The sequence below is a fragment of the Thamnophis elegans genome, chromosome 6 (assembly GCF_009769535.1).
Source record: "Thamnophis elegans isolate rThaEle1 chromosome 6, rThaEle1.pri, whole genome shotgun sequence".
NCBI lineage: Eukaryota > Metazoa > Chordata > Lepidosauria > Squamata > Colubridae > Thamnophis > Thamnophis elegans.
Window position 1 is genome coordinate 68,654,300 of NC_045546.1, and position 24,467 is coordinate 68,678,766.

Sequence of the window (24,467 nt, forward strand, 5' to 3'; positions counted from 1 at the left end):
CCTCTGCGCGTCATGTTTTCGGCTTCCGTATGCCCCATTTTGACCTCCACATGTCATGTTTTCAGCCAGTTCCAGGTGACAGGGATCCCTGTGACCTGGAATGGGTCTAAAATGGAGTGTGCAAAGGCTTAAAACATGACACATAGAGGCCGAAAACAGCCGAAGGGTGAGGCCCAGTGGGTTGGCCGGGCTTTGACAACATTCGCTGTATATATTATGCACAGTCATTTCCACCCGCTTATACTCCCAAAAATATGGTAATCTGTTAACATAAATATATAGAGAGCAGAAGTGATTTTAAACAAATTATAGTCACAATGGAAAACACGATGTCTTTTCATACTATTAACTTCATAACAATACCCAACAGTCAATATTGGTATTCATTACTGAGATATTACATATGTAGTAAATAAGGTGAATCATTCTGAATGCTTCAAACGCTCTCTCTATTATCAGAAGATTTGCTATATTAGAAGCATTAAAAAGTTATCTTTCATTATTACTTATTGTTGACATTTCATTCAAAAGTTAGATATGATCAAATGTACTTGTTTACTTTCAATAGAAAAAAACTACAAAAACCCTGCCTCTTGCCAATTACCTCCCAAAGACCGATTCGATTGGACGGATTAGGCCTTCTCCTGATTCCATCTGCCAGCCAATGCCAGCTGGTGACCTCCTGGGGGAGACCCTTCTCTGTTGCAGCGCCGGCCATCTGGAACAAGCTCCCCATGGAGATCCAGACCCTTACTTCACTCCCAGCCTTCCGTAAAGCTACCAAGTCCTGGCTGCTCCGGCAGGATTGGGGCTGTTGAAGTATCCAGCCCCACTTTAATTGTGAATGTTGTTGTATATTAAATTGTTGTATTGTCTTATTTATCCTGTTTCCCTTTTTATTGTAAGCCGCCCGGAGTCCTTCGGGAGTGGGCGGCATACAAAACTAATAAAACCAACCAAAACCAAACCATCAATTCTAAGGTTTTTCAATAACTACTTATGAAATACCTATCTTTCTTTAAAAATGAATTAGTAATAAAGTGACAGATAGCTGCATGAACAAAACAGAAAATAATTTTCTTTCTATACAGAACTTAAAGGATTGGGTAATTGGTACAGACACTTGGCAACTGACTCGTAAGACAACTGTAATCCCACAAGGCACTGTGATAATCTTTTGCAAATTTCTGATAAACAAAGTCAATGGGGAAGTCAGATTCACTTGACAACACTAGTAAGGTGACAACTGCAGTGATTCACTTACCAACTGTGTGCCAAGAAAGGTCACAAAATTCACAAAACACTTTGTCGCTTGGCAAAAGAAATTGTTGGGCTCAGTTGTGAAGGAGTACTTGTATAGAATAAAGTAGATAACCTTATTTTTACAGAGAAATCAAAGAATCTGGTAGCATTTATAGAATCTTTTAACATTTTCAATTTCATTAACAAGATATGTTAAGTTGTTACTCTTCAAAAGAAAACTCACCAAATCAATTTTCTCCATCTCAGAATTTAGGGCATTAGTAGGCAGAAGAACATCAGAATTTTGGTTGCATGAAATATATTCTGCAGGTTGAACTTTGGGTGCTGGAAAAGTAATTTCATGTATCTTGGACTCGGATGATAAACAGAGCTGATAGGAATAAGGAATAGTCCCTTCCTCATAATTGGGTGGGAATATAATGGCATTGCTTGAATGGGGAATGGGAGCAAAGCATGGAAGAAATGTCAGATTCCCCGACTGTCGGAGTTTCATCATAATAACTAGAGTTACAGTCAAGAGGAACAGAAAGGAGATCAAAGTTAAGGCCAGCACTAGATAGAACTGGAGCTCAGACTGTTGCTCTGAATCCATGGTTTGGTTATTTATTTCTGGCAGTGCCTCTTGGAAGTTTTCAGCAAAGATCAGATTGAGACTGACTGTAGCAGAGAGTGGGGGTTGCCCATTATCCTTCACTAAGACCACTAGCTTCTGTTTCAGAGCATCCCTTTCCAGAAACGTCCGCAGTGTCCTGATTTCACCCGTGTGGGCCCCAATTGTGAAGAGTCCTGGCTCAGTAGCTTGCAGTAGATGATAAGACAGCCAGGCATTGTGCCCAGAGTCAGAGTCCACAGCCACCACCTTTGTAACCAGGTACCCCATCTCTGCCGAGCGAGGCACCATTTCAAAGGAGGCTGAGCCCTCTGCTCCTGGAGAGGGATACAGAATTTGAGGGTTTTGGTCATTTTGGTCCTGGATGAACAATCTCAATGTGGCATTGCTGCTGAGAGGCGGGGAGCCTCCATCTTCAGCCTTCACCTGTACCTCAAACTCCCTGAGTTGCTCATAGTCAAAAGACCTTTGAGAATAGAGGGTGCCACTTTCTGAGTTAATGGAGAGGTAAGATGGGAGAGGTAGTGCCTCTATTTTGCTAGTGAGGATGGAGTAGGTGATCCTAGCGTTGCCACCAAGATCGGGGTCCACAGCTTTGATGCTGAAGATGGAGGCGCTAGCAGGATTGTTCTCTGCCACATAAACAGTGTATAAGGATTTTTCAAAGGTAGGGGCATTATCATTGATATCCGAAATCTCCAGTGAGATAGTTTTCTGTGTAGAAAGAGGGGGCGTACCTTTGTCTGTGGCTGTGATTGTAAGATTGTACGCTGGGGTGCTTTCTCTATCTAAGGGACCATCTGTTAGTAGCTTATAGTAGTTATTAGCTGCTGATACTATTCTGAATGGGGAAGCATTCTGTAAATGGCAGTTGACCTCCCCATTATCCCCCGAATCTTCATCCTTTATATTGATACGGGCAACTAATGTTCCTAATGGAGAGTTTTCAGGAATTTCTCTGGATGAGGAAGCGAGAATCACTTCTGGAGCATTGTCATTCACATCTACCAGATTTACTTCAATGTTACAATGAGCCACTAAGCCACCTCCATCTCTTGCTTCTACCACCATTGTGTATTTCTCTGTTTCCTCAAAATCCAGCTCTTCCCTTATTGTTATAATTCCATAATGTGGATCTAACTCAAATTTTTGATGCACATTATCATCAATGTTGCTAAAGAAATAGTTGATCTGGCCATTGGAACCATCATCTTTGTCTGTAGCTTTGACTTCTATTACAGTAGATCCCTTTGACACATTCTCTTTGAGGCTGATTTTGTACACTTTTTGATTGAAGACAGGTGGGTTGTCATTAGCATCTATGACTGTAATTTGTATTTTGGCTGTTCCAGTTTTTGCAGGGTTTCCTCCGTCAAGAGCAGTAAGGGTTAAACTAACAGTACTTTCACTTTCACGATCCAATTGTTTTTCCAGTACTAATTCTGCATACTTGTTTAAAGAGTCTTGCTTGCTAATTGCTAAAATGAAATATTTATTAATACTTAGATGATAATTCTGAAGAGAATTTGTTCCAATATCAGGATCTTCTGCTTGTCGAAGGAGAAATGTAGCTCCTGGTAAAGTGGATTCACTTATCTCTAGCTTGATATCACCATTTAAGAAATGTGGTGCATTGTCATTAATATCCTGGATCTCTACTGTTATGTAAAACATGTCCATGCGGTTTGTACTCACCACTTCAAAACTGATGGGGCAGAGCGCAGTTTCCCCACAGATTTCCTCTCTGTCAATCCTGTCTTTTACATACAGATTCCCATTTTCAGCATTAATGGAGAAGTATTGCTTTTTGCCTAAAGAAAGTATATGCAGGTTGCGATTTCCCACTTCTGCAATACTCAGTTTCAGATCCTTGGCAAGATTCCCCACAATGGAACCCTTTCCCATTTCCTCTGGAATTGAATAGCGAAGATGCTCTGAGAAAGTCTGGCAGACAAAAGACAATAAGAAGAGGAGATGTACTTGCCTTTTTACAGATCTGATCTTAGCTTTGCTCCTGCCGTCCATCTCACCTGCGGTGAAAAGTGCTTTGTGCAATCCAGTAAGCTGAGGAGTTTAAATTCCCATTAGAAAGAAAGCATCAAGAGGTTCCTACGATTCTCCTGAGTTTTATCTACACTGCAGTGGTTTTCTTTTCTCTGCCATGGTCGGTGAATGTCCCCCAATCCTCTCTTTGACTGCTCTGCACTCGGTGACTGGATAGTCAGAAGGCAGGAAGCCCCATTAGATTTCCAGCTCCTTTCTGGGAACTATGTTGGCCAACAGCGGCACTCTGAGTCTCAGATGCAGAACTGCAAGAAATGTCTAGATCTAGGCTTTTAGAAAGAAATATCAAGGGATCTCCTACATGTAATAATGTAATGTCTTTTAAATTTCTGATTAGTTCTTTCTAGTTATGCAGTAAATAAAAATGTTTTTGTTAGAGTTTTCTTGGTGCAATATATGTTTAATGGAGGAAAAAAGTCTATGATTAGTATAAATATTTTCAATTATTTCATCTGCAATATTTTATTCATGTGTAATATTATAGCAATATTCCTATTTGTTAGATTGTTTTCAGACTTTTAAAGATGTTATATTGTCAGCTTTTTTCAATAACAACTTCCAGAAATACATATGCAACTTCCTTAAATCAATATGGATGTTACTTTAAATTCCTTGTTAATCTTAAAAGATATTGTGAAGTTCATTGTGCTTATCGTAGAGGTCACAGTAGCAGATATTATTTTGACTGGGAAAGCACTTTTAAATGGCAATTAACATACCTCATTACCCTGCCCCCACAAGCCTTATATTTTACATATAGTGATACAAATCTAAAGCAGAATCTTCAGGTATTTCTTTGAATAAGGAGGCAGAAAATCAGTCCTGATGCATCCACATCTAATAGGTTTGTTTCAACAGTGCCATTACCTAGCTTTCTCTAACTTTAATTCATTCTAAGCATTTGCTTTCCTTATACCAGCTGTACACTCTAAGTTTACCTGTCAGAACTCTTCCATTGTAATCCCTTTCATTTCTTTTTTGTGTGTGTTCAGATCTTCAGTAAGCTCTTTCTGTAGCTACACTGGTTTGCTGTTCTGGAATGGTCTCCTGTCCTGCATTTTTCTTCCCAGTGGAATTGTTTTCAATTCTGTTTTCTCTTTTAAGAACTTATCCTGTCTTGGCTTGTCCCTGTCCTTTTCCTTCCTATCCCATGCAATCCCATTTATCCTTGCTCTGACTATGGTTAGTTTTTAGCTTCCCTTAAAATCAAGAACATAAGAAATACATTGCCATTCCCTCAATATTGTGCTTTGCCCACTTCCTCAGTTAAGCCATTTCTATGAGTTAGAACCTTGACTCTTCCTCCTCTCTCTGAAGGTGAAATTTGTCAGCAAAACAAATCAGAACTTTCCTGGAAGGTCTATACTTGGCTGGGCCTCCCAACAATTGGAATGATTTCCCATTTGTATGACTTCATGACTCTTTGAATAGTTTCTGATAATATTGACCAGTTCATTCATTTTGATTTTTGAGCATGAAGGAATATTATTAACAAATAATGCAATTCCTCCCTGCTTTCTGTTGCTTTTTTCCCCCCTTTTAAATAATCTGCATCCTTCAATTGCTATATTCCAGCTACTAGGTTTCTATTTTATGAATTAAATGAAACTTGCCTTCCTATTTTAAGGGCTCAGATTCAGTTTGTTTCCAAAATTCTGGGCATTAGTATATAGAAAATGAGATTTTCATTTCAACTTCCAAAGTATTTAAGGACTTCTAATGAACTTGCTTTGTTCAAACACATTTTTGTCGATCCTTGTGAGGTATAACCGATTTTGTGCCAGCAGTCAGACCATTCAGACCATTTTCAAGAATTCAGACCTTGTTTCCAGAAACCAAATCTCTCCTATTGATACCATTTGCATAACCCATCATTGACCTGAAGAACAGATTGGAAGACTGGATGATAATGTCTCTTGAATCCCCAGGCTTTTGAACTTCCTTCTGAAAATTTTATTTTATGGTGAATTAGCTGTAGCTGTTCTTTACCAATAGCAATAGCAGTTAGACTTATATACCGCTTCATAGGGCTTTCAGTCCTCTCTAAGCGGTTTACAGAGTCAGCATATCGCCCCCACAGTCTGGGTCCTCATTTCACACACCTTGGAAGGATGGAAGGCTGAGTCAACCTTGAGCAGGTGAGATTAGAACCGCTGAACTGCAGGTAACAGTCAGCTGAAGTGGCCTGCAGTACTGTACCCTAACCACTGCGCCACCTCGGCTCTTCTTTACAGTATCATTTGTATTAGCAAGAAGAGATAATTATCACTGGGCTTGATGGTTTCAGTCATATTCTTGTTCTTGACAAAGCATATGCTTCATGAATGGATGTTTCTGGTCATTTGTTTTAATTCCTTTGGGCCCCTTTTTAGAACTGAAGATAAATGTTTGCATAGTTAATTTTTGAAACCATAATTTATGTCATGATTGATTACTTCATCAAGATTACTGAATTTTATTGTTCAGACTATGGATTCCTTTAGGATATCCTCAGTGACACTTATTTTATATAAACGATTAAAAACCAGTAAACTGTTACTTAAATATAAAAGAATTATTTAGAATAATACAACACCATATGGACAGATAGCTCTCATTAATAGCTATTATTATAAATGGAGTCCCCTTTATTATTCAAAGAATTTTCCCAAAACAGATCAATATTTATGACACCTAGGAATTTTGCTTAACTTCCAGACAAAATAGTACATTTGAAATATATCATTGGGCAATTAATTTAATTATTTTGTGGGTTATGAAAATATTTAAAGAAGTCTGGATACTGGTTTTCAATTATCTTATTAAAAATGGGGTGCATTATCATCATTTAATCCAGCTTCAGCTCCAGAGGTTTATATGGAAAAAGCACACTTCTTAGGTCTCACTAAATGGTAGCATTTAAGAAAAGGGACATGGAACATACTCACTTTATCAGTTCCAATGCAGCAGGCAGATAATCTCAAATGGAGATGGCCCCACAAATAACCTAGCCTCATGCCATGTAAGGCTTTAAAAGTCAGCACCTTGAATTGCACCCAGAAAGAAACTGGGAGCCAGTGCAGCACATCAATCAGCAGTGTAATATGAGTAAATAGCAGGAAGCCCAACACTATACATGCTACCACATTCTGTGCCAATTGTAACTTCCTGGGGAATCTTCAAAGGCAGCACATGTGCAGCATGTTAATTAGTCCAACCAGGAAAGGGCCATGAGCAAGGCCTCCCTATTCTGGAATGGGTACAATTGGCGCACAAATGAAATCTTAACAACGATTGTCACATACTCAAGCAGGAACCATAAATCCAAGACAACTCTCAAAAATGGATTTTTAATCTATGTAAAATGAGCAGAATCCCAAGTAAAGTTCCTTTTAGAGGTGCTTTTATTAGAAAAAAGAAACTAACCAATTTTTGTGTAAAGAAAATCTGCAGAAATGCTAGCAAAAAGCTCACATTTAGCTACAATGGAATCTACACGGAAATTCTTTTTCATTCCTTCTTCTCAGATTAAGGCCTCAGTGACTAAGAATCACATTTGCACTACAACCAGAGTATTTATTTACAGATTAACATCCAATGTTATGTGATATATAAATAATTCTGTGGTGCCATAATTCCTCAACAATTCCTCAGATCATCATTGAGAATTCTAGAAGATATCCTATTATACATTCAGCCAAACTCACTGGAAGACTTTGGATCAGTCGCCATCAACCTGAACTCATAAGGTGACAGTAGTGGGAAACCATAGGAAGAATGAGCATTATGAATAGAAAATCAATACATGAGGAAATTAGCCAGCCTTATCATATCACAAGAATAATGAAACAGTGGCAAATATGGCAGACATAATATTCTGCATTCATTTTGGAACAGTGTTCATTTCAACAGTATGAACATTATCCTAACACTCCAGGACAAAGCTGAAGGATCCCAGTAGAATAAAAACAAAATGTGAAAACATCTAGTATTAACATTCAATAAACAGAACAGACTGATGGGAAATCACTGTTGAGATAAATAAGGGCTTATAGGATCAACAAAACAGACCATTACTCTGAAATATTAAACTCACCTTGGCTAAGATTTGCTCATCATTCTTCAAATTTAAATCCTCACAGGCTAGGATAGGGTCACTCACCCCACAGGTTAGAGGTTGATTAGTCAGAGTATTTGAACAGTTTTCCTCATGAAAATTGCAGTGGCTTTTTCTAGAATCTCTGGTGAGTGAAATAGTGTGGCAGTAAGACTGAAGAAAGGCTCGGACTCCATCCACCCCAACAAATTGTGACACTGGGACACCACTGAAATGTACACTTTCTGACTCTAACAATTTCAAATTCTTCCACCTGTACAACCGGACGGCCAATAAGACAAGGAGGAAGGTAAAAAACAAGCAGGAGACAAACGCCACACCAATCACTAGATAAAATGTGAGGTCGGACTGAGGATCTACAGGAGTTGAGATGTTGCTCAGATCTGAGAGTATTTCAGGGATGCTGTCAGCCAGAACAACCGTGAGAGTGACTGAGGCAGAGAGAGGTGGTTGGCCGTTGTCCTTCACTAAAACCACTAGGATTTGCTTCAGGGCATCTTTCTCCAGAAAAAGCCGAGCAGTCCTGATTTCGCCAGTGTGGAGTCCCACAGTGAAGAGCCCTGGTTCTGTTGCTTTGATCAGCTGATAGGAGAGCCAGGAATTCTGTCCAGAATCTGCATCCACTGCCACCACTTTAGTGACCAAGTAACCCGGCTCAGAAGAGCGAGGGGCCAGCTCAATTCCAGTGGAGCCATCAGCCGGAGGAGATGGGTACAGGATCTCTGGCATATTGTCATTCTGGTCCAAGATGAAGAGAGTCACTGAGACATTAGAGCTGAGCGATGGGGATCCGCCATCCTGAGCCTTGACCTGGAACTGAACCTCTTGAATCTCCTCATAGTCCAAGGAACTTAGGGCATAGACGGTCCCTGTCTCAGAATTAATGGAGAGGTAGGAGGAGAGGGGTGAGTCCCGCATTCGGCTATCAATGATGGAGTAAGTTATTCTGGCATTTTCTTCCCAGTCTGGATCATTTGCTTTAAGTGAAAGGGCTGAGGCACCTTTTGGATTATTTTCTAGAAGGTAGGAGGTATATTTTGATTCCAGAAACTGTGGAGGGTTGTCATTTGTGTCTAACACCTGGAGTGAAATAACCACAGATGTAGAGAGTGGTGGTGCCCCGTCATCCACTGCTGTAACAGTGATAGAGTAAGTTGACAATTGTTCCCTGTCAAGGGTTTTGTCTGTCTCTAAACTGTAGAAACTCTCCATTGTTTTCTTGAGCTGAAAAGGGAGGTTGCTTGGAATTGAGCATTTAACCTCTCCGTTGTCTCCTGAATCTCTGTCTCGGGCATTTAAAATGGCAATGACAGTTCCAGCTGGAGAGTTCTCAGGCACCAAGTTGATCACAAAGGTGATGGCTAATTCAGGTGCATTATCATTTAGGTCTGTAACCAAAATCAGAACCTTTGACCTATCACTCAGCCCACCCCCATCCATGGCTTGTACTTCAAATTCATATGTTGACGATGTTTCAAAATCAAGGCTCCCCACAAGGATAATTTCCCCCGAAGTTGAATTTATCATAAATTTTTGGGAGCCTTTTTTTGATATTTTCTGCAAAGAATATTTTATTTCTCCATTGATTCCTTCATCCATATCAATAGCCGTCACTGTAGCCACTATGGATTCTTTAGGCATGTTCTCCTTGACATTTACTTCATAGATTGGTTGGCTAAAAACTGGTACATTATCATTTGCATCTAGAACAAAGATGTTAATTTGCAGTGTACCAGACCTGGTAGGTTCACCCCCATCAAAAGCTGTAAGGATCAAATCATACACTGACTGCTTTTCCCTATCCAGGGATTTTTCCAATACTAGTTTAGTAGATTTGACATCATTTTGGCTGTTTTGCACTTCCAAAGAAAAATGGTTACTGGCTGTGAGTTCATAGTGTTGTATAGAATTTCCCCCCAGATCTGGATCTTGAGCCTCTGGCAGAAAGAACTGAGAACCAGGAATAGATGTTTCACTGATTTTCAGTTCCCATCTTATTGAAAGAAAGGAAGGAGCATTATCATTTATATCCACAATTTCTATTTCAGTGACATAAAGCTTTAACTTGCTTTCAGCAAGGATTTGAAATTTTAAGATGCATTTCTTTTCTGTTCCACAGATCTCTTCTCTATCTATTCTCTCACAGGTTTGTAAATGGCCACTGTTGGAATTAAGTTCAAAGTACTGAACTGTACCTGAATTAGAAATAATGCGTAGTCCATGGTTAAAAGGCTGCTTCCCATCTATTCCCAGATCCTTCACAACATTTCCCACAAAAGTACCTTTGCGTACTTCCTCTGGAATAGAATAATGGAGCTGACCAGAAATAATCTTCCAAGAATTCACCATTATAAGGCATTGTAGTAGAATTCCTTCTCTGTAGCTTCTTTTCTCCATTTACTTCCAGCAAGCAAGAATTGCCTGTGCTTGTATGTCTCTTCCTTATGATCCTGCTGTTCTGTAGTCTAGGTATTTGAGTAGCACAGATATGAAGGTTCAGCTTTCTGAGCAGTTCTCTGCCCGACTGGTAAACAGCGACACCCAGAGTCACAATCCAAAAATTACAGGTACTTTTTGTAATGTTTCTTTGCTTATGTTAATACTTTACCTGTAGTCACAAATCAGGCTGATTGTCTCAATGAAAATTATGCTTTCCATCCTCCAAAGATGAAAAAGTAGAACAACAGTAATAAAATAGAACCTGGTTACTGTTTGGTGGCACACAAAAGCAGAAGTCTACCTAATATTAGAAGCTAACATCCATATATGTATTCTTTACTCTATGTTACAAAAAATTGCAATTAGTCACAAATGATAAGTTTTTCACTGGAAACTACATCAAATGAAAAAGGAAAAGTCTTCAAAGACTTGACCGGTGTATTTGAGTTAATAGAATAGATTGCAAATGAGATCCTACTCCCACAATCCCATTACTTGCAAATAGAATAGTTGCAAAATATGCTGGCCATATCTTGGTGACTTGGATGGATAAATTACTCTTAAGTTTGTCCATTTAGGGTTTCTGGAATCAGTAGGCAAGACAAAGCAGGGTGGGGGCAATGAAAAGGCAGTTCTGTGGCATAAATTCTAACTGAAGCACTAGCATATCCAACAGAGATGAAGTGGTATTTAATACTTTTATTTCATAAAGTTTAACTTTTCCCCCTTGGAAAATTGGTGGTAGATTATTGGTCTTTTGATTTTGCATGAGATAAATGAAGTAAATATGTTTCTTCAAGTTATTAAGACCATTTTTCTTATAACAAATTCTAATGGTGCTATATTCTGTAATATAATGGAGAAAAATTATCAGTCTTTATTCTAAGGCTTTATTAAGCATTTTTTCTATTCTATATTTTTCAGACTGCATCTGATCTGTATCTGTTTACAAAATGAACACTGATGGATATTTATCAAATGTTTTTTTCATTCCTAATTCTTCCTTAATTTTTTCTCCTGAACTTCCAGGTCCTTCAACATTATAATTTGTCTATCATTGTCTATCATTTTCCATAAACCATGATGTAACTAAAATCCTTGAATTCTTTTTTATGTGACTCTAGCACTGTGCTATGTTCAATGAAAACCGTGTCCCCTCCAAATCTTCTTGAATGCTGACAAATGCCATTCTATTCCATTGATGTGGCAAAAGATACAATCCTTTTATGTATTTCACATGCTAATTGGCTGAAGACCAGGTAGTGATGGGGAACAGCCCTCCTGCTAATTTGCCTTTCAGTTACACTAATCCATTGAGCCCTTTTCTATTACTTACTGGATGTATAATTATTACCTCATCATTATTTTAACATCAGTTAGCTTGCTGTTTTACCATTTATATTTTGTTTTGCAGATGTCAAGATAAAATGGAAATAAGAAATCAAAGCTATAATCTCAAACACAGTATGCTCAAAGCAATGTCTATGACTCATAAGCCTGTGTCCCACAAGGAAATGACAAGTGAGCAGAAAGCTTAATACATGTGCTGAAATAGGGTGGGAAAGTGGAAATCTATTCACAGTTTACATGGGCTGAGCATAAATTAGTCCATTAACCAAGATGCAGGAGAACATTTTTCCTTTACTCCTGAATGTGAGGTGGATTTATTTATAATAATTTTTGCTTGAAGTACAGCTGTTTATGACCAATCTGTTTTGAACTAAACCCAACTCCTAGTATCTCCATGAACATATTCAGTTTTTCAGCAACAGAATGGAAATGGTTTGTTATAGCTTTCTTCTGGGATGTTTCTCAATTCCCATACTAGCCTATGTGCTGGTATTTCCCAAATGTCTCTCATTCATATATTAATAAGGTTTTGTATAGATGAAGGAAGCTCCATTAAATATAAGGACATTTATAAAAGTGAAAGAAAAGAAGGGTAAGAAAAGGAAAAAAAGAACGTAGAGAAAGCACTTTGTTGCCTCAACAACATCATCTGTGGAAACATGTACTCCCTTCACTCCACCATGGAATATTATAAACAGTAGTAAACCATATTAATTGATATATGGCACAATCAATAGCATAATGCATTGCTCGGGCCAAGTTTTTCCCCCCACCAAATTTACCAAAGTGGTCCGGAAGAAGTTATTTGATTATCTAGTTGAAATACTTGCAGGAAAATTACACTCATGTTCAAATAGTTCACTAGCCTACTAGTGGATTACTAATTATAGGAATGAAAAAGTTGTTAGGTCACCACCTATATTTTAAAATTGCCTGTAAAGCACTTCCAGTCATCACAAAATGTTGTACCATTACTCCTGGAGTCACATGAACACAATCTGGGTGCTTGACGATCTTATTGCACTTACAACTAGTTGCCTCATAATCATGTGCTCACCATTTGCAATTTTTTCTGCCAGCTAGAAAGTCAATGGGGGAGCCAGCAGGGAAGGTTACAAGCTGCTGCACTTGCTGAGAGGACTCACTCATATCTCTGGTGGCTTGTGAAAGAGCTACCTGCCAAATGAAGTCCTTTGACAGGGTGTAAAAATGAAGTTCAAATCCTGAAGATTTCCACATATAGAGGAGCTGGAGTCCTTTGGTGTGGTGCAGAAACAGAACTCAAATCTCTGTACTTGCATGCTGCCAGAGTTCCCTCTTATGCACGGTGGGAAGCTGAACTTCTTCAGCAGGCAGCTCTTTCAGCCAGAGTTTGTCACCCAAAATCCAAGCAGAGAGTGAAGAGGCAACATGTTAAGGGAAGAAGTGTGGGGTGCCTCAGGTAGGTAGGAGAGGCCATGGCAGACCTGGCCCAGGCCATGCCCTGGTGTCTCTCCACCCAGGTGCTGAAAATCCTACTTGGATTTTAGTATGGAGGATTTTTAGCTCCTGAGCAGACTTCCCATGGTCTCCCACTTCCTCTAAGGTACTTCTTACCTGAGACAGCGTCGGTTTAATGACCCATGAGATTGCAACCACAAGTGCTGGGATTGCCGTTGTTGAATGAAGCAGTTACATGGGGATCTTGCTTAATGATCATTTTGCTCAATGACTGAGATTCGAGTCCCAATTGTGTCATAAATCAAGGACTATCTGTATATATTGTGACTCATCCTTAGACATTATTCCCATATTTTAGTAAAAAATAAATGAAACTGATGGAAATCATGCTGAAGAATTTGTTCTTGTTGATAACCAAAAGACCGCAAACTCAGGTATTCATCTTTAAGAATTGTGGAATTTATAGTTTGGGTGGAGAACAAATAAAACCCAAGAACAAATAAAATGGTTTTATCTTTTGACGATGCATCCTTGCCAGCCTTATTACTATGATTACAGCAGAGTGTCTTTCACTCAATTTTGATATTTTAATTTAATTTAAATAAATAATTTAGATATGGAATGGGTACAGAACTTCTCTTAATCATTTGTGCAAACGATTTTATTTACTCTTACTAAATTGGTCCAATCAACCCACAGTTTTTAATGAGAGGTACAAATGATCAGGCTCAAATTATCCAACTTTGGACAAAGACCTAGCTCTCCAGAGAAAGCTCTATTGCTGTATGAAAACAGGATGGAAAGAAGAGAACAACCAGCAGCAAGGTAAGTGGACTCAGATACAGTCAATATACAGTGGTAGTGAGACACAGTCAACATATAATGGTGACAAGTGCATCATTAGAAGACCTGAAAGACTATGTTAAAGTCAGATTGTCATAGAGGAAATTTATCTAGGTGGCTACTAAGACTTGATGTACACTCCATCCATCCATCCATCCATCCATCCATCCATCCATCCGTCAATCAATCAAATTGGTTCCCCAAATGATGAATGTTAAGATATATGATCCAGCAAATGGGTGAGAGAAGAACAAATGTTTTACAGTGCCTTTAACAACCCGAAAAAGGCAAAGAAAAACAAAAACAAAAAAAATGAACAAGCAAATAGGCAAAAATGCCCTTTCCTCTTCCACCAAGTTACCTTAGGATTGGAAGGCAAAAAGGTGATGTGATTTGGAGTTTATCAACCCTTGAGAAGGATTAAGGCATAATTATATATCTATTTAATACACAGTGTTATCTGAACAAGAATAATATTTTAATGTTTTAACTCATCAAAATATTAACTTTGCTACTAATAAAAACTGTACTTGCCTTCTGATGACTCATAAGGAGAGGAAGATAAAGAAGAATGAGAATTTTTATTGCCTGCCTGAGATAAACTGGTTATCTGTGGGATATTTTGACTAGAGATCTTCTGAGAAAACTATTCTGGATTCAATAGAAGAGAAAGCTATTTTGATTTCAAGAATTTGATTTTCACCACTCCTACAATGGTGATAAATATATAAGACAAAACAAATTTGGAATTAATGTTCTTTTTAGAGCTTTTCCTTTTAAAACATGTATCCTTTAACTTTATTGAAATCAGTTCAGAAGCAGAAGGCATAGTAATAATATTCTCAGTTGAGTGCTTCTAATTTTTGAAGAGATGGCACTTAAAGGCAAACGTAGATCATTACAATGTCACATTTAACACAAATATTACTACTATAAATATTAGCTAAATATATAATAATTCTGATTTGCATTATTTATAATTCATACACAAACACACACAGTCAATGCAACATCAACTGAATAAACTGAAGCAAAACAGACATTGAAGTCTGAAATGAATCCAACATTTAACCAATAATTGATAATGATAAATCCATCTTATTTGCTTGTATTATATTTATAAAAGTATCAGCAAAATGGAAACAAATATTAGAGCTTGATTTTAATTTATGAAGAAAATGAATAAAACTCACCATGCCCTTTCCAGAATCAAAAATGTTACCTTCGCTGACCATAACAGAGGTATCACGTTTATCCTTGCAAAGAATATCCTCCACTATTTGGACATTGGGTTGCAGAAAAGTCAGTTCATTTCTCCTGGACTCACTGGATAAACAGATCTGATAAGAATAAGGCAAAGTCCCATCTTCATAATTTGGAGGAAATACAGTACCAGTCTTTGAATGAGAATCGGGAATGAAGCACTGAAAAAAAGTGGGGTTCCTTGATCCTTGAAGTTTCGTAATAATGGCCAAAATCACTGCCACCAGGAACAGAAAGGATACCAAAGTCAAAGTCAGAACTAAGTAAAACTGGACCTTGGACTGATCTTCTGAGTTACTAGGTTGGGCATTCATTTCAGGAAGAGCCTCCTGGAAGTTCTGAGCAAAGACAAGGTTGAGACTAGTGGTGGCCGAGAGAGGTGGCTGTCCGTTATCCCTCACCATGATGACCAGCCTCTGCTTGGTAATGTCTCTGTCAACTAACGCTCGAGCTGTTTGGATCTCTCCTGTGTGGGAGCTGATGATGAAGAGCGAGGGCTCTGTGGCCTGCAGGAGATGAAAAGAGAGCCAGGCATTATGTCCAGAGTCAGCATCCACAGCCACAACTTTTGTCACCAAATAACCCGAATCGGCTGAGCGAGGCACCATCTCGAACAATGATGAACCCTGAGTTGTTTGGGAAGGATACAGGATCTGGGGAATATTATCATTCTGATCCACTACAAACACTTTGACTGTGGCACTGTTATTGAGAGATGGAGAGCCTTCATCCTGGGCTTGCACTTGCAGCTGGAAGTCTTTGAGCTGCTCATAGTCAAAAGATCGTTGAGCGTAGAGAGTTCCTGTCTCAGAGTTAATGGAAACATAGGAGGAGAGAGGCAGGTCCTTGAGGTTGCTGTTGAGAATGGAGTAGATGATTTGGGCGTTACGATCCAGATCTGGGTCAAAAGCCTTAACCTGGAAAATAGACATTCCGGATGGGTTGTTCTCAGGAATGTAGGCAACATAGGAAGGCTTTTCAAATGCCGGAGGGTTATCATTGATATCCGAAATTGGTATTGAGATGGTTTTATCTGTGGAAAGAGGAGGTATGCCTTGGTCTGTGGCTGTAATTGTTAAGTTATACACTGGTGTTTTTTCTCTGTCAAGGGGGCCATCTGTGAGGAGTTTGAAGTAGTTATCTGATGATGAGACCACCTGGAAAGGTACCGTTTCTCTTAGGTAACAGGTGACTTCCCCATTAAGTCCAGAATCTCTGTCATGGACTTTGATGAGAGCAACCACTGCTCCAGGTAGAGTATCTTCAAGAATGAGGCTGGATAGAGATGTAATAATTACTTCTGGGGCATTGTCATTCTCATCAAGAACCTCAATCTCTACATTGCAATGTGCAAATAGTTCACCTCCATCATTTGCCCGTATTATCATCATATAACTTCCTTTGTCTTCAAAATCAACACTTTCCTTAAGATAAATTGTTCCATCGGTGGGATCCAAAATAAATTTCTGATTCACGTTTTCTGGATTTTCCCAGAAAATATAAGATATCTCAGCATTTGACCCTTCATCACTATCAGATGCTTTCACTTGAAGCACAGAAGTCCCTCTTGGTGTATTCTCTTTCAGACTTGTTTTGTAAGTTGCCTGGGAGAAGACTGGTGGATTGTCATTTATGTCAATAACATTGACTTCTATATTAAGAGTCCCAGTTTTCACTGGACGTCCTCCATCTGAAGCTGTAAGAATCAAGTGGTGTGTGTGCTCTTTCTCCCTGTCCAATGACTTTTGCAAAATTAATTCTGCATATTTGCCACCATCTTTCCTCTCTTGAACTTCTAGCTTGAAATACGGGGTTGAGCTCAAATGATAATCTTGAAGGGCGTTGATTCCAATGTCCTCGTCTTCAGCATTTCCCAGAGCAAATCGAGCTCCTGGCAAATGAGACTCACTCAAATTGAGACTGATATTTTTCTTTCTGAAATATGGGGCATTATCATTAATATCTAGGATGAAAACTTTTATGTGGAAAATATTTAAAGGATTATGTGCCACAACTTCTAACTGCAGCATACAAATAGGTGAGTTTCCACATATTTTTTCCCGATCTATCCTGTCATTCACATATAGATCACCATTTCGCTCATTGAAAGCAAAATACTGTTTTTCTGAAGAGACAGCAAGTTTGCATTTTGGTAACTGTTCGACATCCAGCTCTAAATCTTTAGCAAGGTTCCCCACAAAGGAATTTTTTTCCATTTCCTCTGGAAGTGAGTACTGAACCTGCTCGGGTATCACCCAATTGACCAAATCCCAGAATATGAACAGAAAAAATACTTGCCTTAAATTGAACTCCTTCATTCCCTTTATGCAGCTTGCTTCCATTACTGTCATTGTCTTTCTTGTTTGTTTTTCTTTCTTAGTGTAATACCTTCCAATTTCACACTATTTAGCAATAATATTGGAGAAAATAATGGTCTTAATGAGTTGATTCATGAGAAAAATGTTTTTCCCCCGGAATACCTTTTAGAATAAAGCTTTCTGGTGCATCTTTTCTAGTCAACTGCCGGGATACAGCTGCAGAAGAATAGAAGGCTGATCCAAGACTCCTATTGTCCTATAGTGACACTCTGAGTCTATACTGTGAACTGCATTTCCTGATAAAGTTTTATTTTAATCCGATGGGTTTTTTTTTTTGTTACAAAAACATAGAATATTATTCAAGCTGTAACTAAGTTGATTTGTCAGTAGCATTGTAACACCAATAGCTGAACAAAAGATATACATTTTTTGACATTGTTTTAATTTTCTGACCAATGGAACTGGGGTACTTGATTCCTTTTCACCAAATGAAACAGTCACAATCTGTATTTCATCTTCTTAATTCTTGAAGGGTAGAAGATGAGGAGAACATCAAGGTAATCAAGTGAGTAGAGGATTTACGATTCTCAATAAGCAACAATATGCACTTGAAAGTCAAAGCCCACAATTAATCAATCATCAGTTGGGATATAGATTACTGTTTAAATAAATGAATCTTCTAAATTACTGCAAACTTGCAATCCTTACTAATAAATGTACATCTACTATTTAATCCCAACAATAAGTTCCATTTATTTATTTCATGTGTGCTCCATAAACCTTTGTACAATGTGTGAGTTAGAGGACATATACTGAATTTCATCGTTCATCTTAAACCTATGTTCTTTGAAATAAGTCCTGATTTAATTGAAGCCCTTGCATAGTAATTAGTCCTTTTAGTTCAATCAAGCTTTTGCCACCAAATTCCATGGAACATATCTTCAAAGAACTTTGTTTTTAAGCAAATAAGTGAACATGTTAAACTAAATATTTTACATAAACAGAACAAAATAAAACTGTAATCTATTTCTTTAAAAAGTATAGTTGCTTTCTTTTGAACTAGTACAGGCACATTTTGGACTAGTACAGATGCATATCAATGGGAGGAAACTGAGACATTCCCCTGGCCTGGAATTAAGGATATTTTTTTTAATCCAAGTTCTATTTGATCAATTAATTGAGTAGGAAGTCAGTGAGAGGAAGAGAACAAAAGCAGAGAACAAAGGCAGAATGCACATATACAAAAATGCAGTCTGCCAATTCCTACACATTTCTCAAAGTAGTGACTACCTCAAACGCAAGGGCTTTGAAAGAGGCACTTTTCTAATGCTAAATGCTAGTGTTACTTACAGTAGATGTTCCTAATGTATCCATACTCTTCCTCATATAGGATTAATTTGATGTAGACACAAAAGTAGTGATATCGTGATTTGTTGGAGGCATGGGGAGGCAGTAGCAATAGCAGTTAGACTTATAGCAATAGCAGTTAGACTTATATACCGCTTCATAGGGCTTTCAGCCCTCTCTAAGCGGTTTACAGAGTCAGCATATCGCCCCCACAGTCTGGGTCCTCATTTCACCCACCTCGGAAGGATGGAAGGCTGAGTCAACCTTGAGCCGGTGAGATTAGAACCACTGAACTGCAGATAACAGTCAGCTGAAGTGGCCTGCAGTACTGCACCCTAACCACTGTGTCACCTCGGCTAGATAAAGGCACTTATTTATTCCAATAGATTAAACCCTTGGTTCCAGTAGGTTAAACCCATACTTTTACAAAACCTTTAAAAATAGTCCCAGTTGTGTTTGATCCATCCATATCATTATTTTAAAGGCTTGCAAACATACTGAATTTCTCCAAGTCAAGAAAGTAATGCAATGTTAAACTCAGTGCATTGATATTATCTATATGGATATCATCTATAAATCATATACATTCACTGCTTATATATTACCTACTATATAGGAATACCTTTACATTAAAATGACCAGTTTTTGGAAATATAATTTCTCCTGTGTTGTACTAAGTAACAACATAACTTAAGAAATTGTATGCCATATATAGGAGGTGCAATTTCTTTACATACATGATTCCCAAAATGTGTGCAGTGGTGTTTCAGTGCACTACAGTAAACCTATAGGGATGTCATGGGATATTTTAAATTTTTGTGGGAAACATACCATATTTTTCAGAGTATAAGATACACCTTTTTCCCTCAAAAAAGAGGCTGAAAATCTGGGTGCATCTTATACACTAAATACAGTATTTTTGGCCACCCAAAACCCCGCCCCCTTCACAAAAAGGGCCGTGCAGAGCCTGAAGAAGGCTTTCAGAGAGCTCCTGGGGACTGGGGAGGGCAAAAATGGGTGAAAAATGGGCTGTTTTTTGCTCAATTTTGCCAGCCAGACCCCAGGAGTACTCTATAAACTTCCTAAAGGCTATGCATGCAATTATTTTGACAAAAAATGGGCCTATTTTTACAAAAAATGGGTGGTTTGGGGGAGGTTTGCAAAGTGCAAAAACCTTTTTTTTATTTGCCTCTTCAAAACCTTAGTGCATCTTATACTCCAGTGCATCTTATACTTCAAAAATATGGCATTTGTTAGATATCTTTTTTAGCCTAGAGGCAGTGCAATAAAATTACTGAGTACCAATAAAATTTGGGAACTGTTATTTCTTATGTCATTTTCTTCTTCAATAATATTTACAACAGTCATAATTTTCTTGAAATTCTCCTCATGGTTCATCACTTAGTTAATAAAGAAGCAAGTTTCTGTATTAACTATTACAATATTAAAATCCAATATTACTTTTTTAACTATTAAAAATATTACAATCCAGACTTCTTAGAAACAACATGAGACAGCTGAAGATACTGTATATCACGAGACTAGTCAGTAGGGAGAATATGAATGTAATTCAGTTAGACATCTGAAAGAAAATATTTCTGTCACCAAGAGAGCCTAACATTAATCTAAAGTGGGGGAAATCATTGCATGTACTGCATTTTTCAGATTATAAGACACTCCAGACTATAAGACACCCCAGACTATAAGACACATATTAGCTTTAGAGGAGGAAAACAAGAAAAAAAAATCTGCCTCTGCCTTCCAGCATCCATCCGGTATTCATATATACATCCTTGCAGCAAACAGCTTCAAAACATTATCGCTGCTGCAGCCTGTTTGCCGCTGCATCCCATTTGCAACTGCGGCCCATTTACTGCTGCCGTGCACCATTTGCCATGGACCATTCACTGCCACCCATTTGCCACTGCCCGTTAACCATGGCCTGTTTACTATTCGCCATCCCCTATTGCTGCCTGTTTGCTGCCGATCGCTGTGATCAGAGGTGAATGGATGGTGGCGAATGGATGGTGGCAATAGGTAGTAGTGACGGTGATTCCTGCTGACTAGAACAGCTGATTCACACCGCACCAACCTCCCCCCTGCTGCAATATTCACTCTACAAGATGCACAGACATTTCCACCCACTTTTCGGGGAGGGGAGAGTGTGTCTTATAGTCTGAAAAATATAGTATTTTCTTTCCTCTTTTCTATTATATTCCTAGAAAATTAAAACATAAATTGAAAGGGAGAAGAATAAAATGCTTGAAATATTATGTCTATATCTTTCTAACATTTTCATATAAAAGATGAAATATATTAAGAAAATCTAATACAAAAATGAAATGAATTCCTCAGAAATTTCATATAACCAATATAATAGAAAATGGTAAACGAACAGATTTTTTTACAAGGAATACAAATCAGACATTTAAAATATCTACTTTTAAGCTTCATTAGAGAACACAGACTGATGGGAAATCACTGCTGAGATAAACAAGGTTTATAGGATCAACAAAACACACCATTACCATAGGAAGTATGGTAGAAAATCAATACATGAGGAAATTAGCCAGCCTTATCATATCACAAGAATAATTAAACAGTGGCAAATATGGCAGACATAATATTCTGCATTCATTTTGGAACAGTGTTCATTTCAACAGTATGAACATTATCCTAACACTCCAGGACAAAGCTGAAGGATCCCAGTAGAATAAAAACAAAATGTGAAAACATCTAGTATTAACATTCAATAAACAGAACAGACTGATGGGAAATCACTGTTGAGATAAATAAGGGCTTATAGGATCAACAAAACACACCATTACTCTGAAATATTAAACTCACCTTGGCTAAGATTTGCTCATCATTCTTCAAATTTAAATCCTCACAGGCTAGGATAGGGTCACTCACCCCACAGGTTAGAGGTTGATTAGTCAGAGTATTTGAACAGTTTTCCTCATGAAAATTGCAGTGGCTTTTTCTAGAATCTCTGGTGAGTGAAATAGTGTGGCAGTAAGACTGAAGAAAGGCTCGGACTCCATCCACCCCAACAAATTGTGACACTGGGACACCACTGAAATGTACACTTTCTGACTCTAACAATTTCAAATTCTTCCACCTGTACAACCGGACGGCCAATAAGACAAGGAGGAAGGTAAAAAACAAGCAGGAGACAAACGCCACACCAATCACTAGATAAAATGTGAGGTCGGACTGAGGATCTACAGGAGCTGAGATGTTGCTCAGATCTGAGAGTATTTCAGGGATGCTGTCAGCCAGAACAACCGTGAGAGTGACTGAGGCAGAGAGAGGTGGTTGGCCGTTGTCCTTCACTAAAACCACTAGGATTTGCTTCAGGGCATCTTTCTCCAGAAAAAGCCGAGCAGTCCTGATTTCGCCAGTGTGGAGTCCCACAGTGAAGAGCCCTGGTTCTGTTGCTTTGATCAGCTGATAGGAGAGCCAGGAATTCTGTCCAGAATCTGCATCCACTGCCACCACTTTAGTGACCAAGTAACCCGGCTCAGAAGAGCGAGGGGCCAGCTCAATTCCAGTGGAGCCATCAGCTGGAGGAGAGGGGTACAGGATCTCTGGCATATTGTCATTCTGGTCCAAGATGAAGAGAGTCACTGAGACATTAGAACTGAGCGATGGGGATCCACCATCCTGAGCCTTGACCTGGAACTGAATCTCTTGAATCTCCTCATAGTCCAAGGAACTTAGGGCATAGACGGTCCCTGTCTCAGAATTAATGGAGAGGTAGGAGGAGAGGGGTGAGTCCCGCATTTGGCTATCAATGATGGAGTAAGTTATTCTGGCATTTTCTTCCCAGTCTGGATCATTTGCTTTAAGTGAAAGGGCTGAGGCACCTTTTGGATTATTTTCTAGAAGGTAGGAGGTATATTTTGATTCCAGAAACTGTGGCGGGTTGTCATTTGTGTCTAACACCTGGAGTGAAATAACCACAGATGTAGAGAGTGGTGGTGCCCCGTCATCCACTGCTGTAACAGTGATAGAGTAAGTTGACAATTGTTCCCTGTCAAGGGTTTTGTCTGTCTCTAAACTGTAGAAACTCTCCATTGTTTTCTTGAGCTGAAAAGGGAGGTTGCTTGGAATTGAGCATTTAACCTCTCCGTTGTCTCCTGAATCTCTGTCTCGGGCATTTAAAATGGCAATGACAGTTCCAGCTGGAGAGTTCTCAGGCACCAAGTTGATCACAAAGGTGATGGCTAACTCAGGTGCATTATCATTTAGGTCTGTAACCAAAATCAGAACCTTTGACCTATCACTCAGCCCACCCCCATCCATGGCTTGTACTTCAAATTCATATGTTGATGATGTTTCAAAATCAAGGCTCCCCACAAGGATAATTTCCCCTGAAGTCGAATTTAACAGAAACATTTCTTTATTGTTCTTGTTTATTTCCTCAAAAGAATATTTTACTTCTCCATTGATTCCTTCATCCATATCAACAGCTATTACTGTAGCTATTGTGGATCCTTTGGGCATGTTCTCTTTGAGATTCATTTCGTAGATTTGTTGGCTGAAAACTGGTACATTATCATTTGCATCTAGAACAATGATACGAATCTGTATTGTGCCAGACCTAATGGGATCGCCACCATCAAAAGCTGTAAGGATCAAATCATAAACTGATTGCTCTTCCCTGTCCACTGATTTTTCCAACACCAGTTTAGTATATCTGGTGCCAGTTTCACCTCTTTGCATCTCCAGGGAAAAATAATTACTACCTGTGAGTTGGTAGTTTTGCACAGAATTCATCCCCAGGTCTGGATCTTGAGCTTTTGGTAGAGGAAATTGTTCTTTTATTGCTGACATCTCACTGATTTTCATTGTCCATTCCTTTGAGAGAAATTGAGGAGCATTGTCATTTACATCTGTGATTTCTACTTCAATTCCATAAAGCTTTAGTTTACTTTCAATAAGTATCTGGAATTTTATTAAGCATTTTTCTGTCTCTTTACATATTTTCTCTCTGTCTATTAATTGGGAAATTTCTAAATGTCCACGGTTGACATTCAGAATAAAATATTGAATTGTACCTGCATTAATGACGACACGAAGTCCATGATCTAAAAGCTGTTTCCCATCCATTCCCAGATCCTTTGCAATGTTTCCCACAAAAGTACCTTTTGGCATCTCTTCAGGAATGGAATAATGGATCTGTCCAGGAACTGCTTCCCAAACAATCATCATAATAAAGTATTGCAGAATTCTCTGTTCATAATTCCATAATCTCTTGGTTTTCTTCATTGTTTTGCTACAATATAAATAGCATCCACACAGGATTAAAAGCTTTTGATAGTACTTACTGACTGCTGAGATTCTTTTGTGCTGTGTCAAGTTCCAGTTGAAAATATATTGTATCCAGGTTTGGAAGCAAAATATGCTTCTGTTTCACTGTTGCCTGATC

The 24,467-nt window shown here is 38.5% G+C and overlaps 4 protein-coding genes across 4 annotated transcripts; all 4 read right to left on the bottom strand.

Moving 5' to 3' along the window:
- Window positions 1-1,393: 1,393 nt before the first annotated feature.
- LOC116510751 (protocadherin gamma-B5-like) lies at window positions 1,394-4,046 on the bottom strand. The gene has a single exon (XM_032220399.1). The coding sequence runs from the start codon at window positions 3,896-3,898 to the stop codon at window positions 1,394-1,396; it is 2,505 nt and encodes an 834-aa protein (XP_032076290.1). The 5' UTR covers window positions 3,899-4,046.
- A 3,927-nt stretch (window positions 4,047-7,973) lies between these two features.
- On the bottom strand, window positions 7,974-10,430 carry LOC116510608 (protocadherin gamma-A6-like). The gene has a single exon (XM_032220222.1). The coding sequence runs from the start codon at window positions 10,428-10,430 to the stop codon at window positions 7,974-7,976; it is 2,457 nt and encodes an 818-aa protein (XP_032076113.1).
- Window positions 10,431-11,267: 837 nt separating this feature from the next.
- Window positions 11,268-19,072, bottom strand: LOC116510752 (protocadherin gamma-B5-like). The gene is made up of 4 exons (XM_032220401.1): window positions 19,037-19,072; window positions 17,901-17,942; window positions 15,299-17,611; window positions 11,268-11,318 (listed from the first exon to the last, which is right to left on the bottom strand). The coding sequence occupies exons 1-4, from the start codon at window positions 19,070-19,072 to the stop codon at window positions 11,268-11,270; spliced, it is 2,442 nt and encodes an 813-aa protein (XP_032076292.1).
- A 2,641-nt stretch (window positions 19,073-21,713) lies between these two features.
- On the bottom strand, window positions 21,714-24,378 carry LOC116510701 (protocadherin gamma-A6-like). Its single transcript, XM_032220348.1, has one exon. It carries the CDS (start codon window positions 24,305-24,307, stop codon window positions 21,842-21,844), a length of 2,466 nt encoding a protein of 821 aa, XP_032076239.1. The 5' UTR covers window positions 24,308-24,378; the 3' UTR covers window positions 21,714-21,841.
- Between the last annotated feature and the right edge of the window lie 89 nt (window positions 24,379-24,467).

Bases quoted from the DNA above. Each gene is read 5' to 3' on its own strand.
- LOC116510751 (XM_032220399.1), bottom strand. From the start codon at position 3,898: ATGGACGGCAGGAGCAAAGCTAAGATCAGATCTGTAAAAAGGCAAGTA.
- LOC116510608 (XM_032220222.1), bottom strand. From the start codon at position 10,430: ATGGAGAAAAGAAGCTACAGAGAAGGAATTCTACTACAATGCCTTATA.
- LOC116510752 (XM_032220401.1), bottom strand. From the start codon at position 19,072: ATGAGGAAGAGTATGGATACATTAGGAACATCTACT. The intron at 17,943-19,036 runs GTAAGTAACACT...GTGTCACTATAG, and splicing joins ATACATTAGGAACATCTACT to GACAATAGGAGTCTTGGATC. The intron at 11,319-15,298 runs GTGAGTTTTATT...ATTATATTACAG, and splicing joins TTGATTCTGGAAAGGGCATG to AATATAGCACCATTAGAATT.
- LOC116510701 (XM_032220348.1), bottom strand. From the start codon at position 24,307: ATGAAGAAAACCAAGAGATTATGGAATTATGAACAGAGAATTCTGCAA.